The sequence below is a fragment of the Chiloscyllium plagiosum genome, chromosome 32 (genome assembly GCF_004010195.1).
Source record: "Chiloscyllium plagiosum isolate BGI_BamShark_2017 chromosome 32, ASM401019v2, whole genome shotgun sequence".
NCBI lineage: Eukaryota > Metazoa > Chordata > Chondrichthyes > Orectolobiformes > Hemiscylliidae > Chiloscyllium > Chiloscyllium plagiosum.
The window spans coordinates 44,389,418-44,406,095 of NC_057741.1; the positions used below are offsets into that span (position 1 = coordinate 44,389,418).

Below are 16,678 nucleotides of genomic sequence, written 5' to 3' on the forward strand. Positions count from 1 at the left end.
GAGGGGTGACCTTATAGAAGTTTATAAAATCATGAGAGGCATAGATATTCCCTGTCTAAGGTCATTACCCAGGGTAGCGGAGTCCAAAACTAGAGGTCATAGGTTTAAAGGTGACAGGGGAAAGATATGAAAGGGACCTGAGGAGCAATGTTTTCATGCGAGGTGGTGCATGTATGGAATGAACTGTCAGAGTAAATGGTGGAGGCTGGTATAATTACAACATTTTTTAAAAAAGCATCTGGATGGGTATATGAATAGGAAGGTTTACAGGGATATGGGCCAAATGCTGGCAAATGGGAATGATTAATTTAGGATATCTGGTTGGTGTGGATGAATTAGACTGAAGGGTCTGTTTCCATGCTCTATGACTCTATAACGTGAGACCCCTATTCATTCTATCGAAATGGCTCCCACATGTATTGAGCATCAATATGCAAATTATTTGTCTATTTTCTAAGTTTAATTAATGCCCTCCTGTAATATGTTAGTGTTCCTCGGTATTGACTAGCCCCCAACTTAGCATCATCTGTGAATTTAAAATTGTGTCCATGGTTCCAAATTCCAAACTGTTCATGTAAATTCCAAATTTAGTTAACACCTTTCACAGCAGTATTTTTAAATCTAGACACCACAGGTAATTTCAATGTGATCAGTTAATCCATATGACTACGGAGGGATGAATTTTAACCCAGAACCCCAGGGGCAAATACCCAGTTCCTCCTCAAGTCATGTTAGTTGCAAGGTTAACTGGAGCTGCAGCCTGTTAACTCTGGCACAATAGCACCATTATGTTGTACAGGCCGTTCCACCAACTGCTCCATGTTACTGTTTATAACACACACAAGCATCTTTCCATACTTTCTCCCTTGTGCCTGGTTAGCTTCCCCTTAAATGAATCTTTGCCCCGACAGCAGAGCCCAGCATGATTACCTGGCTTGAAAAGAGAAAGTAAGTTTGAGGTGTTCAGGAAATGCTCCATCTGCAGAGATCACATGGCTCTGGCTAGTCAAACATAGGACACACTCCTTACATGACAAAGGGTAGTTCAAACAAATGTAATTTATTTCCATTTTGGCATACATTACAGTGAAGATTAAGAAGCTCATCTGTTATCTCGGTCACTGACCGAGGGCACCTTTGCCTGCGATTGTTTGGAGACATCATGAATCTCATGTTGCTTCACACAGTCACTGCTCTTCATTGCCTCTCCTGGACTCTGGCACCCTCTGCAGCTGCTGCCAGAAAATGCAGCAAATCAGGCCACAGCATTACATCTCTTAACAGCTGAAATAATTGCTGATATAGATTTTTCTGAACATCATTCTGTAAAACCACATCAGTTAATCATGGCCATGGAGGGTACATTCATGCCCTACAGATAAATCAGCTTCCAAACCCTTCCATTGTGTCACAATATTCTTAAAGTAAAGACTAATTAATGGGCTGAATGGCCTCTTTTCACACTGAAAGGATTCTGTGAACATGAAATTACAAAAATAAACAGCCACACATTTTTAAAACTCGGCACTGATGAAATTGAAGTCTGCAGTGATGACTAAACAAAAAACTCAGTGGCACAGTAAATAAAAATTGAGAGGAGAAACAAAACTACCAGATGACCCTACATAAACAACAAATCTCAGAAGAGGAGAACAGGTGTGTGCACAGCCATGTGCACAACCACCATTCCATGATTGTTCAGCTTGCAATCAGGCAAAGTCACTCAGACAGGCTCTGATCTGAAAAGTACACTCTTCAGCATTTCAAAAGGCAATACTGTAAAATCTAATGCTTACCAACGACTAACACTGCTTCATGAAACATTATGAAACATTTCATGAAACATTTCATGAAACATTTCATGAAAACTACCATTTCCTAAAATATAATTATGTTCATAGTCACCAGATTATGATAGCAGTAAATGAATTTCAATAACCCCAAGATAATTCTGCAATTGCAACCACTTCTAATTGAGATAATTCTTGATTAATTTCACGTGCACAGCTGCCTGAGGCTCAGCATTCTTCCAACGATTTTAGTTTTGTTCTCTAACCAGCTGGTCTACTCAGTTCCCAAACACATCAACGTTCACAGAGGAAAATACTTGAAATTATACGGTGTATTATCACATTTCAGATGATTGAAGAGCACTAACTTGCTATGAGGGCACAAACCAGAGCCACTCTGTAGCTAGTGTCACATGGATGTCAATGTGATCACCACACTGTTAATCATCTGTGGGGAGAGCTGGCTGAGAACTTCCTGCTCTGACTGTACTGTCATGGCATTTTTCAACACACAGCTGAACCAGTGAATCACACAGATGGCGTCATTGAAATATTAACCAATCTGGGACATAAACATCATAAACTATCCTTAACCCCATCATGAACAATTATTTTTAATTAAGAAGAATTGAGTCTGTGCACATGAGTTCCCACACAAGTAATCCTGAACAATGCAAGAATTAATGCACAGTCATGAGCAGTTAAATAACCAAATAGTTCCAAATTCATAAATTTAAATAAAACAAACAAACAAACAAACAAACAGACAGCTATACCTGGAATTGTTCACACCTGGATTTGATGGTTAGTGTCAGAGTTAGCCAAGATTCATCGGATGAAACTTCTGATGAGATAAATTGAGCACACATCTCACACACATTTTCTTTAGACAGCGGAGTTTTCATTTAATTGTCTGGTTCTGAAATCATTATCCAGGTTGCTCCTCTGCTTCAAGGTCCTGCTTCTTACACTAGCTTGTAGTAGCTGCGGTCCGGAGTCTTTCTTGCACTTCTTCTGGGGTCAATAAGGCCAGAATCTTCACCACTTTCTGACGTGATCTGCAACCCTTCAAAAAGATTAGCAGTCTGGGAATAGTTTTGTGCAGAAAGAAATGTAAGACTCCACAGTCAACATTGAATTTTAAACTGTTTAACCATGCAGCTCAGGAGAATATAGGAAGAAATTGCAAGTATCAAGGTCAACAGTCAAAGGTTAAGAAAATTTGATCAACCCAAGGTCAAATTTAGCCATTCTCACCAACTCCTTGCAACCAAGTGGAGACTATGAATCTGTATGAAGGCTGGACATATATAATGCATCCATTTGGACAGACAGGTGAACACTCTCAGCAATCATGACATCAGGGCATAAGATCACTTGGTGAAACCGTGGATGTCAATGCCAAAACACATTATGGTAGAAGGACATTCTCCCTCAACCACTACTCTTTCATAAGTGGATGATTTGGGAAGCATTTCCTGAAAAAAGTGATGGAAACACATTTGATCAGAACATTCAAATAGGAACTGCATAATACTTGAAAGGAATAAAATCTCAGGGCTATGAGAAAAGAGCAGGGGTGTGAGATTAATTGGATAGGTTCTCCAAAGAGCTGGCAGAGCTTGATGGGATAGAGGCCTCCCTACTTGTATCATTCTATATTGCTAAGTGCCCAAAATCAGCCTCATATTACAGGGAATTCAGACATCAAGGACTGCTCAGCAGCTTTGGAAGGAAAAGGAACAAAATGTCTTCAGTTGCTGACATCACATGTACTTCTCTCCCCTCAGATTTCTTTTATTCCTTCCTCACTAAAAAAGGCCAGAATTTGTTAGATATCCTTGATTACCTTGGAGATGACTGACTTGCTTGATTATTTGACAGGGTAATTAAAAGTCAACCACATTACAGTAGGTCAGGAGTCACTTGTAGGCCAGATCAGGTAAGGATGGAGATTTCATTCCCTGAAGACGACATTACTGAACCAGATGTGTTTTTACAACAAAAATAGTTTCATGGTCACCATCACTGAAACTAACATTCACATTCCAGATTTATTGATTGAACTTAAATTCCACTAGCTGACATGATGAAATTTGAATCCATATCCCCAGAGGTTAAAATTGAGTTTCTGGTTTACTCGTCCAGTGAAATTACCACTATGTCAAAAATTATTGAAGAAGCTGCCATTAATTTTAAACAATCTGTTTTTACCGGCAGTAATGACCTAGAACTGGTTCACTTGCCCAGTTTCCTATTCAGAGGAATTCTGTGAAATGGGAAGGCTGCAAGATGAGGGAATAAAAAAGTGCGTCTGATAACAATTTTTTTGAATACAAGGATCATGCAATAACTATAGTGTATCCAATTAAATTTACTTTGAAAGAGACAGCACAATGCACTACACAGTGTAATATACCATGCAATTCTGCACAACAGGAGTTTGCACATTCTCCCAGTGTCTGCGTGGGTTTCCTCCGGGTGCTCCAGTTTCCTCCCATAATCACAAAGATGTGCAGGTTAGGTGAATTGGCCATGCTAAATTGCCCATAGTGTTAGGTGCATTAGTCAGAGGGAAATGGGTCTGGGTGGGTTACTCTTCGGAGGGTTGGTGTGGGCCGAAGGGCCTGTTTCCACACTGTAGGGAATCTAATCTAATCTAATCTAATTTACCACAAAGAACCCCACAATCGCAAACTCCAAGAAGGAGAAGTAAATGGAGGTGATAGTTAGCAATAAGAGGAGGGGGTTAGATGCTGGTTAAATCACAAGAAACTCTTGTTGTAATTAGTCAAAGGGTTGCAAAGGTTATCAGGACAAGTGTGAATGTAGATTTGAGCCATAACCATTTGAATAGTGAAACATGTTGCAAGAGCCAAAAATGGACTTCCTACTCCTAAGTCCTACATATGTATGTACTGAGCCTCCTCAGCAGAGCCTGGGTATAAACTGTTTCTAAGCTGACAGCGTACCTTCTCCAGGATGACTTCACTTTTCTTTAGTGCCAGCACTTTGGCCAGATAACACACTAGTTCCAAATTGGCCTCGCCATCAGATGGAGGGGCTGCGATGGCCACACCCACAGCTTCTTCTGACACATCTATAAACCACAAGAGTCATAAAAAAAACACCATCACTGGTATTATTTGTCAACAAACAAGTATCAGGGAAACACTGCAAAGCTATAAAATTAATACTTTCCGACAAGGGCACAAATCACAACAATGCGCTTCATTCTTCCAGTAGCAGCAACAGTGGGAGGAGTGACAGAGAGGACAAGGGGCCTGCTGGGAAGGTAAATTTAAAATTATATAAAAACTTACCTCATGAATAGGCAGAGTGTATTCTGAACAGGAATGGACATGGGACTGCTGAGTAAGTGAGATAAAATATTTGGCGGCTGCTTTAACCAAAACACTACTTAGGTAGTGTCTCTCACCCATCTTCCAATCAAAAAAAGGATCTGTGAGCCAGATTGGTAAGGTAACAAGTTCTTTTTTATTTTTCAATAGTCTCTTTGGGAATTTAGAATAGTGGGAATGGAGGTTAGGGCAGTTGAATGTGGAATGTGGGTGGTAAGGGTCACCACTAGAGTCCCAGCTGACTTCCTCTGCAGGAAGTGCACCCAACTCCAGCTCCTCAAAAACCACGTTAGGGAACTGGAGCTGGATGAACTTTGGATCATTCAGGAGATGGAGGGGGATGCTGAGAGGAGTTGCAGGGAGTTAGTCATATCTCAGGTAAAAGATGGGTTACTGTCAGTGGACGGAAAGGGAACCGGGAGACTGTGCAGGGATCCCCTGTGGTCGTTCCCCTCAATAACAAGTATACCGTTTTGGATACTATTGGGGGGTATAACTTACCAGGGGTAGGCCATGGGGTACAGGTCTCTGGCACAGAGTCTGTCCCTATTGCTCAGAAGGGAAGGGAGAAGAGGAGCAGAGCATTAGTCATTGGGGACTCCAGAGTTAGGGGGACAGGTAGAAGGTTCTGTGGGAACAAGACAGACTCTATATTGGTGTGTAGCCTCCCAGGTGCCAGAGCTTGTGATGTCTCGGATCGTGTTTTTGGGGATCCTTGAGGGGGGAGTGGGAGTAGCCCCAAATTGTAGTCCACATAGGCACCACTGACATAGGTAGGAAAAGGGATGGGGACTTAAGGCAGAAATTCAGGGAACTAGGGTGGAAGCTTAGAGCTAGAACAAACAGAGTTTTATCTCTGGTTTGTTACCTGTGCCACGTGCTACTGAGGCCAGGGAGAGAGAGAGAGCGAGAGCGGTAGACAGAGCGCGAGAGCGGTAGACAGAGCGCGAGAGCGGTAGACAGAGCGCGAGAGCGGTAGACAGAGCGCGCGAGAGAGAGAGCGCGAGAGAGAGAGAGAGAGCGAGCGAGGAGTTGAACACATGGCTACAGGGATGGTGCAGGAGGAAGGGATTCAGATACCCGGATAATTGGGGCTCATTCTGGGGTAGGTGGGACTTTTACAAACAGGATGGTTTACACTTGAACCATTATCCTGAAGGGAGATATTTGCTAATGCTCTTCGGGAGGGTTTAAACTAATTCAGCACAGGGATGGAACCTAAGTTGTAGCTTGTGTGCAGGAGGTTGAGGGTGGTGAGGTCAGAAATAAGGTTTCAAGGTTGCAAGAGTGCACCGGCAAGCAGGAAGGTGGTTTGAAGTGTGTCTACTTCAATGCCAGGAGCATCCAGAATAGGGTGGGTGAACTTGCTGCATGGGTTGATACCCGGGACTTCAATGTTGTGGCCATTTCTGATACATAGATAGAGCAAGGACAGGAATGGTTGTTGCAGGTTCCAGGGTTTAGATGTTTCAGTAAGAATAGGAAAGGTGCTAAAAGAGGGGAGGTGTGGCATTGTTAGTCAAGGACAGTATTACAGTGGTGGAAAGGATGCTTGAGGACTCAGCTACTGAGGTAGTATGGGCTGAGGTTAGAAACAGGAACGGAGAGGTCACTCTGTTGGGAGTTTTCTACAGGCCTCCAAATAGTTTCAGAGATGTAGAGGAAAGGATAGCAAAGATGATTCTGGATAGGAGCAAGAGTAACAGGATAATTGTTATGGGGTCTTTAACTTTCCAAGTAATGACTGGAAATACTATAGTTCAAGTACTTTAGAGGGGTCAGTTTTTGTCCAATGTGTGCAGGAGGATTTCCTGACACAATATGTGCCAACAAAGGGAGAGGCCACATTGGATTTGGTACTGGGTAATGAACCCGGCCAGGTGTTAGATTTGGAGGTAAGTGAGCACTTTGGTTATGTTCACTTTAGTATTGGAAAGGGATAGGTACATACCATAGGGCAAGAGTTATAGCTCAGAGGAAAGGCAATTATGATGCAATTATGCAAGATTTAGGACGCATAGGATGGGAAAGAAACTGCAAGGGATGGGCACAATTGAAATGTGGTGCTTGTTCAAGGAATAGCTACTGCGTGTACTTGATAAATATGTACCTGTCAGGCAGGCAGGTAGTGGTTAAACAAAGGAGCAGTGGTTTAAAGAAATTAAATCTTTTGACAAGAGGAAGGAGGCGGGTTATGTTAGGACGAGATGTAAAGGCTCAGTTAAGGCGCTTGAGAGTTACAAGTTAGCTAGGAAAGACCTAAAGAAAGAGCTAACAGCCAGGAGGAAACATGAGAAGTCGTTGGCAAATAGGATCAAGGAAAACCCTAAAGCTTTCTATAGGTATGTCAGGAATAAAAGAATGACTAGAGTAAGATTAGGGCTAAATCAAGAACAGTAATGGGAAGTTGTGCGTGGAGTCAGAGGGCATAAAAGCACTAAATTAATACTTTTAGTCAGTATTCACACTGGAAAAAGACAATGTTGTCGAGGAGAATATTGAGACACAGGCTACTAGACTAGAAAGGATTGAGGTTCATAAGGATGTGGTGTTAGCAATTCTAGATAGTGTGAAAATTGATAATTCCCCCGGGCCAGATGGGATATATCCTAGGATTCTCTGGGAAACTAGGGAGGAGACTGCAGAGCCTTTGGCTTTGATCTTTATGTCGTCAATGACTACAGGAATAGTGCCAGAAGACTGGAGGATAGCAAATGTTGTCCCCTTGTTCAAGAAGAGGAGTAGAAACAACCCTGGTAATTATAGACCAGTCAGCCTTATTTTGGCTGTTGGTAAAGTGTTGGAAAGGGTTATAAGAGATAGGATTTATAATCATTGAAAAAGAAATAAGTTGATTAGGGATAGTCAACACAGTTTTGAGAAGGGTAGGTCGTGCCTCACTAACCATATCGAGTTCTTTGAGAAAGTGACCAAACAGGTGGATGAGGGTAAAGCGGTTGATGTTCTGCATATGGATTTCAGTAAGGCTTTTGATAAGGTTCCCCATGGTAGGCCTATTGCAGAAAATACGGAGGCATGAGATTGAGGGTGATTTGGCGGTTTGGATCAGAAATTTGGCTAGGTGAAAGAAGAAAGACAGTTGTAGTCGATGGGAAATGCTCATCCTGGTGTTCAGTTACTAGTGGTGTACCACAAGGGTCTGTTTTGGGGCCACTGCTGTTTGTCATTTTTATAATTGACCTGGATGAGGGCGTAGAAGGATGGGTTAGTAAATTTGCAGATGACACTAAGGTCAGTGGAGTTGTGGACAGTGCGGAAGGATGTTGCAGGTTACAGAGGAACATAGATAAGCTGCAGAGCTGGGCTGAGAGGTGGCAAAATAGAGTTTAATGCAGAAAAGTGTGAGGTGATTCACTATGGAAGGAGCAACAGAAGTCAACAGTGCTGGGCTAATGGTAAGATCCTTGGTCACGTAGATGAACAGAGAGACCTCGGTGTCTGTGCACATAGATCCCTGAAAGTTGCCACCCAGATTGATAGGGTTGTTAAGGCCTATGGTGTGCTAGCTTTTAGGGTGGAGGGATTGAGTTTCAGAGTTATGAGGCCATGTTACAGCTGTACAAAACTCTGGTGCAGCCTCACTTGGAATAATGCATACAGTTCTAGTCACCGCATTATACGATGGATGTGGAAGCTTTGCAAAGGGTTCACAGGAGATTTACTAAGATGTTGCCTGATATGGAAAGTCAGTCTGATGACGAGAGGCTGAGGGATTAGATTAGATTAGATTACATTACAGTATGGAAACAGGCCCTTCGGCCCAACAAGTCCACACCGACCCGCCGAAGCGCAACCCACCCATACCCCTACATTTACCCCTATACCTAACACTACGGGCAATTTAGCATGGCCAATTCACCTGACCTGCACATCTTTGGACTGTGGGAGGAAACCGGAGCACCCGGAGGAAACCCACGCAGACACGGGGAGAACGTGCAAACTCCACACAGTCAGTCGCCTGAGTCGGGAATTGAACCCGGGTCTCTGGCGCTGCGAGGCAGCAGTGCTAACCACTGTGCCACCGTGCCGCCCACACCACTGTGCCACCGTGCCGCCCACCACTTGAGACTGTTTTCATTAGAAAGAAGAATGTTGAGAGGTCACTTAATTGAGATATATAAGATAATCAGAGATTTAGATAGGGTGGACAATGAGATGGTGAGGGCTAGCATGAAGGTGCATAGCTTTAAATTGAGGGGTGATAGATATAGGACAGATATCAGAGGTAGTTTCATTATTCAGAGAGTAGTAGGGGCACGGAACACCCTGCCTGCAACAGTAGTAGACTTGCCAACTTTAAGGGCATTTAAACGGTCATTAGATAAACATATGGATGAAAATGGAATAATGTGGGATAGATGGGCTTCAGATTGGTTTCAAAGATCAGCGCAACATCAAGGGCCAAAGGGCCCGTACTGCACTGTAACGTTCTATGTTCTAATGTAACTCAATAAACACGCAAGTTTAAATGACCCCAAGCTTATGTTAAAGAGTACAAAATGTAAGCGGCAGATTTCAGCAGCCAATCCAGCTAACTCGAGTGTTGTGATCCAAAAGAGTCGGTTGGCATTGAGTGATTAGTGTCTCATCTCTTAGCAATACAAAAAGGAGCGCATTTAGGGAATTCCTCTGATACATCCTGCCCATGACAGTATTGGCAAATGTTACAAGATCTTTTCTATAGTAGTAGGATTCTGAAAATTCTAATTTTATATTGCAAGTATCCAAATGGTTACTCTTACGAGGTAGCATATCTCTGCTCATCATTTCTATGCAGATGTGATAGAAATGTTTAATGCAAATTCTGGTATAACGCGCGTTTCGTCAACACAAATTGGCTATAACTCGATTGACAAATAGGGGATGCAGTTTCTAAAGTGCGAACTTTTAAAAAGTATGATGGCTATGAAGTGACTGTGTCACCAAAACTTTGTGCTATTCTTATTGCATGATCTTTATATAGCATGGGGTTGCAACCATCTCATTATAGAAGAACTACCAGTATTTGAAATATTTTATTCCATATTGCTTACCAGTTATGGCATTTTGTTTGGCTCCAGGTTTAACATGAATAGCAACTAAAACAGAGCCATTTTTATCGAGCTTCACAGGTCCCAGAGGTGCCTGAGCTGGTTTTGCAGAATTCTTCATGGTCATCTTATTCTAAGATGAAATTTAAACAACTGTTAAATACGGTGTGCTTCCATCTGGTGGAGGGATCAATTATGACATAGTTCTCTCAATTTGGGACAGTGAGATAAGACTTCAAAGTTAACTTCAATTATATATATTACGTTCAAAGTTTGTGAAAAGATTTGTAGCTCGGGTGCTCGTTGTTGTGGTTCTGTTCGCCGAGCTAGGAATTTGTGTTGCAGACGTTTCGTTCCCTGTCTAGGTGACATCCTCAGTGCTTGGGAGCCTCCTGTGAAGCGCTTCTGTGATCTTTCCTCCAGCACTTGTAGTGGTTTGAATCTGCCACTTCTGCTTGTCAGTTCCAGCTGTCCATTGCAGTGGTCGGTATATAGTGTCTGAACTGACAGCCAGACTACTACGACCACTAGGACTCATAACAGCACACAAACCAACACCCACTCTCAGACAACAACTCACCAGATCAAAGGACCCAATACCCAGCATGAGCAAAACCAATGTAGTGTACAAAATCCCATGCAAGGACTGCACAAAACACTACATAGGACAAACAGGAAGACAGCTAACGATCCGCATTCATGAACACCAACTAGCCACGAAACAACACGACCAGCTATCCTTAGTAGCCACACATGCAGATGACAAGCGACACGAATTCGACTGGGACAACACTACTATTATAGGACAAGCCAAACAGAGAACAGCCAGGGAATTCCTAGAGGCATGGCACTCATCCACAGATTCAAATCAATAAGCACATCGACCTGGACCCAATATACCAGCCACTGCAACAGACAGCTGGAACTGACAAGCGGAAGCGGCATTTGCCATTCAAATCACTACAAATGCCGGAAGAAAGATCACAGAAGCGCTTCATAGGAGGCTCCCAAGCACTGAGGATGTCACCTAGACTGGGGACGAAATGTCTGCAACACAAATTCCCAGCTCGGTGAACAGAACCACAGCATATATATTACGTGTTGAAATCTTGATAGCAGTAAGTGGCTAAACATCATAAGAGTGAATTATAAACCAGCTTTGCTGTCTCAAACCAAGTCTTTTATTAGTGGAAGACAAGGGGATTGTACATTCTTAAAATTGAGACATACAAATTGTTTCAACTGTAAAGCCTGCAGCTTCCAGTTTATGTAGAAAGTACTTTTTTCTCCCCCCCCATTTGTCTTTCATTCTGCATTAAGAGATTTCCTGACTCCTGCTCATTCACCAGTTTCTGACTCAGGTGCTGCACACGTAACTCGAGCTGCTTGTACTCAGGTGATTTGACTATTATATAAACATGTTTTCTGAAGCAACACTTCCACTTTGTGAGCATCATCACTTCTCAGTGCAAGCAGAAAGCTCAAACTAGTGTCACCAGAAAGTAAATAAAGGTAAATCAGTTTCCTTTACATGGGATACTGACTAGTTTCAGGAATCACATTGAACAGTTTATTCATTCAATTAAACAGTCAAATTCTAGTTTAAATTACTTGTTAATCTTCAGTGACAAACAACTGAAAATCAAGGCCAAATGAAGGTGAAGCAGTATCAGAAGCTTATGGATAATTGGACTAAGGCATACTAAAAATGGCAATTAGTTTTTATAACTCTAAAACATTAGAAGGTACTGCTCAGGAACAATTATTGGTTTGAATTGACAGAGCTACACAAGGGAAAATTAAGACAGCAGAGCAAGGATGAGGGAGGGCTAGCCACAAAAAGACACGACCCTCTCTCCCTTGTAGCCCTACACACGGATGAAAAAAGCCACCATTTCGACTGGGACAACACATCTATCCTGGACAGGCTAAGCAAACGCATGCCAGAGAATTCCTAGAGGCCTGGCACTCTAACCACAACTCCATAAACAAACACATAGATCTTGATGCCATCTATCAACCCCTCAGAAAACGAACAGGAAATGACATCACCACAAACCCCAGGAATCCCATCCAGGAGAAAGATACAAATAGAAACCAGGAGACAACAGCTTCGCTTCACTTGAAGGTTGCCACTGATGATGTTACCTAGCCAGGTAATGAAACGTCTGGATATCAAACCTACAGCTCAGCGAGCAAACCTACAACCTTTGACTGTGCTCACAGACACATTGTCCTTAATGCGAATTGTCTATGACAAATTCCTGAGGCCACACAGTTCAGAATCTGGGCACACAAGGTATGTGATTCAAGAGAAACAACAGCCTGACATCACTCATGAAGATAGAGATACAATTCATTTGCCCAGCAAGTATTGAAACTAACAATATTCTTGATACTACTACAGATTTTCAGTATCAGATGAAGAGACAATATTAGCCTCTCAGCTCCGAGTGAGAGATAACATAGACTGTACTTAGGTGCCAAGATTTGGTGCTCTGTCCGAGGACATGCGGTGTCAGCACTGCCTCAGGGTGCAAAATGGTGGTGATTGCAAAACAAAAGGTGTTGACTTTAATGTTACAATAAGCAAGACAGAAATTAATGAAAAGTTAACTTGTACAGTGGCAGATTATTCACTCAGTGGTAAAACATATTCAAATGATGTTATTACAGTAATATCAACATTCAAGAGCACTCAGCTCCATAATTTCCCCAGTTTTGGTCACTTGAAAGGGTTACGTGGCTTGCTCGGGTACCAAAACCCAGACCCCTGTTCAACAATCTGTGTGGAGATATTTCCTAATGTTGACAAGCAACGAGAAAACTCAGAAAGGGTACTCAAGTCTGTCAATACCATGCAAGGACTACACAAAACACTATATAGGACAAACAGGATTGTTAGACAACTAACAATCCGCATACATGAACATCAACTAGCCACGAAACGACACGACCAGCTATCCTTAGTAGCCACACATGCAGGCAACAAGCAACATGAATTCGACTGGGACAACACGACTATCATAGGGCAAGCCAGACAGAGAACAGCCAGGGAATTCCTAGAGGCATGGCATTCATCCACAAACTCCATCAACAAACACATCGACCTGGACCCAATATACCAACCACTACAGCGGACAGCTAAAACTGACAACCGGAAGCGGCAGGGACAGACCCCTATAAACACCGGAGGAAACATCAAAGAAGCGCTTCGCAGGAGGTTCCCAAGCACTGACGTTTGCAACAAAAACTTCCAGCTCGGCGAACAGAACCACAACAACGAGCACCCGAGCTACAAATCTTCGCACAAACTTTGAAGACTCTGATCACAGACAATTCGTATTATGGATAATCTATTCGAGAAATTACTGAGTCTACACAATTCACACCGCAGCTCCCACTGCTGAGGGGGTGTCATCGCAACGTGACATGTTGACATCAAATTTAAACAGCAACAGCTGTTAACCTGACTACATCGGGTAGCTATTCAGCACGGACTCCCTAACACAACGCTATCTCCTAACCCAGAGCAGCCCATTACCATTCGGGTTTCGCTGATGACTTTCGGCATGTTTCTTTGCCTAAAACCACCTGACTCCGCTCTTAGCCCCAGGCCCAGGCGGGATGGGGCCAGTGGCGGGAAGCTAACAGAAGGGAGCCGCTGAAAACCCGGTACTACACGGACACCGGGAACCGTCGGGGTGATCAAGACGCAGCGAAGCCAAGTCCTTCTCATAAGCCGTCGGGAACAGCCCACGCCCGAAAATGGACTGAACGATCCTGCAGCGTCGTCGCCAGGCAACAGGACCAGGCCCAAACTCCCAGCATGCCTACACTACCTACACATGCGCGCTGCCCTCATCTTGGGAGCAATATTGTAGGAAATGGAAATTAATGTCCCCAAAAGCTCTTAACCATTCATTCACTGCACTAAACTATTAATTAATAAATAAAACAACGAACTGCAGGTGCTTGAAATGTGAAACAAAACCAGAAATTGCTGGAGTAACTCACCGATCTGAGAGCACCTGTGGAAATAAACCAGAATTAAAGTTTCTAATCCACTGACCCTTCCTCAGAACTGATAACATCTGGGAAAAAGTAGTATTTATCTTGATGACAAGGAGAAGGAAGTCAGCTGCCAGATGGAAACTGAGCCCAGGGAGAGAGAAATGAACAATGGGGACAACTATTGATAGTAAGCCAGAGGGGAAAAAGCTAGATAGGTGATAATGAGGACTATGAGTGGGTGAAAATTAGTTGGCTAACCCTCTGTATAAAATAAATGAACTGCAGGTGTTTGAAATCTGAATCAAAATCAAAAATCGCTGGAGAAACTCAGCAGGTCTGGCAGCATCTGTGGGAAATGAGTTAACATTTCATTTGACTCTTCATAACTTATCAGGAGAGTACTTTCCTGATTCTGTTAATAAACTATTATCATCTTGAGTTTCTAGCTATTGATCATAGTTCACAAACTCTTGAAACATTGACTGTGTGTTGCTTATCTCCACATACACTGCTGGACTTGAATATTGCAGATAATGTTTTTTAATATATTAAATATTCAATGTAGTGACTCTTACGAAGAGCTAGTAGGCCTGGGTTCAAGTCCCATCTGCTGTACAAGTTGATTAGAAAATATCTAAATATTTGCATTGTATGGGGATTCACAGCCAAGGTGGTATCACAAATTTCCTTTTTCAAAATAGATAAATAGCTTTGATTTGATTGTTATTTCTGAGTCAGACTGATGGTATTGTGTTGATGAGTGCGTGAGTAATACAATAAATTATTTAGAAGAAATTATTGTCATCCCTAATTACACTTGGGAAAGCTGACTTTTTGGTCTGAAGTCAGAATGGTTTAAAAGTAACATGTCACTGTTAGGTAGAGATCTGCAAAAGAGTTTATAGTTAAGGGAGGCAGACAGCTACTCCTCTGTTATTCCTTAAAATCAACAGATGTTTGGCATTGGTACATTCATGTTTGCTATTTAAATAATTTATTTCAGGTATCTTATGTTTAAAGTTTTGATTTTTTTTAAGCTTTATTATTTATTTCAAGTATCTTATGTTTAGAGTTTTGATATTCCACCCCTTACATCTGTATAGACAATGTCTGGTGATTGACAATTAGCCGGTTTTTAAATGACTCAGTTGGCAGTCCTAATGCCAGATAGAAATCTTGCAGTTTAAAGTCCCACCCCAGCCACGTGAGCACATAATCTAGACAAAGGGAATGCTACAGTAGTGCAGGTACAATTATTTGTTAGAAGGAATAGCAGCACTTTCTTCATTCACTGAGGAAAACACACAATGAGTTGACAGAGAACATGAGAGGGTTATCATAAGGGTGACAGCACTGAGAGTGGATAATAAAGTCTGAAGACAATGCAGCATTATTTAAAAAATAAGGATCATATTACCAGGAATGGGGATGGTTCAGAAAATATGGTAATTTGGAGGTTACTGAGTAGAGGTGATTTGGAGATGCCAGTGTTGGACTGGGGTGTACAAAGTTAAAAATCACCCAACACCAGGTTATAGTCCAACAGGTTTAATTGGAAGCACTAGCTTTCGAAGCGCTGCTCCTTCATCAGGTGGTTGAAGGAGCAGCGCTCTGAAAGCTACTACTTCCAATTAAACCTATTTGACTGTAACCTGGTGTTGGGTGATTTTTGTTTTAACTGAGTAGAGAGGCACAGTGGTAAATGAGTCCTGCGCCACCATTCAAAAACAGACTTAAGAAAGCAACTGATGTTCTGAATTTATTCAGAATTAGTAATTAGAATCACATTCTGTAGGAGCAAGATGACTAAACAAATATTACCCTAAGGATGAGTCCTCGCTCTCATCCTAAAAAATGTATGTCCTCATGCTCAGTATGTTGGTCATTTAGAGTAAATGCAGGGGTCTGATTTGAACAATTTTGAATTGCAGAAAGTGATGGAAAAAACACACCTCTGCATTCAGTATGGACTACAACTTGCCAAAAAGATTTTTTAAACAATAAATGGATAAACAGGAGTAACAATTCCAAAGTAAGGTTCGGTGACGTTTGTTTAACGGTTTAAATTTGAAAGTTTTTTTTTAAAAAAGCGCGGAGCGGACCCGGAAGCTGGCGTAGCGCAACCTTACTTGGGTAGGTTTCTTTCCCTATAAAAGGGCGCAGGAGAGCCATTGGCCTTGATTTTTATGTCCTCATTGTCTACAGGAGTAGTGCCAGAAGACTGGAGGCTAGCAAATGTGATTCCCTTGTTCAAGAAAGGGAGTAGGGATAACCCTAGTAACTATAGGCCGGTGAGTCTCACTTCTGTTGTGGGCAAATTCTTAGAGAGAATTGTAAGGGATAGGATTTATGAACATCTGGATAGGAATAATGTGATCAAGGATAGTCAGCATAGTTTTGTGAAGGGCAGGTCGTGCCTCACAAACATTATTGAATTCTTTGAGAAGGTGACGAAGGAGGT

General features: G+C 42.2%; 1 protein-coding gene across 2 annotated transcripts; it reads right to left on the reverse strand.

Moving 5' to 3' along the window:
* Positions 1–1,041: 1,041 nt before the first annotated feature.
* Positions 1,042–14,203, reverse strand: c32h15orf40 (chromosome 32 C15orf40 homolog). Of its 2 annotated transcripts, XR_006309126.1 has the most exons (5): positions 13,748–14,203; positions 10,207–10,336; positions 4,763–4,890; positions 2,567–2,856; positions 1,042–1,235 (listed from the first exon to the last, which is right to left on the reverse strand). XR_006309126.1 is itself a non-coding variant. In XM_043674595.1 (4 exons), exons 1-4 carry the CDS (start codon positions 13,940–13,942, stop codon positions 2,761–2,763), a joined length of 549 nt encoding a protein of 182 aa, XP_043530530.1. In that variant the 5' UTR covers positions 13,943–14,203; the 3' UTR covers positions 1,042–2,760. The 2 variants fall into 2 exon arrangements, 1 of the variants encoding a protein (XP_043530530.1); XM_043674595.1 differs by having other exon boundaries at positions 1,042–2,856.
* Positions 14,204–16,678: the final 2,475 nt, after the last annotated feature.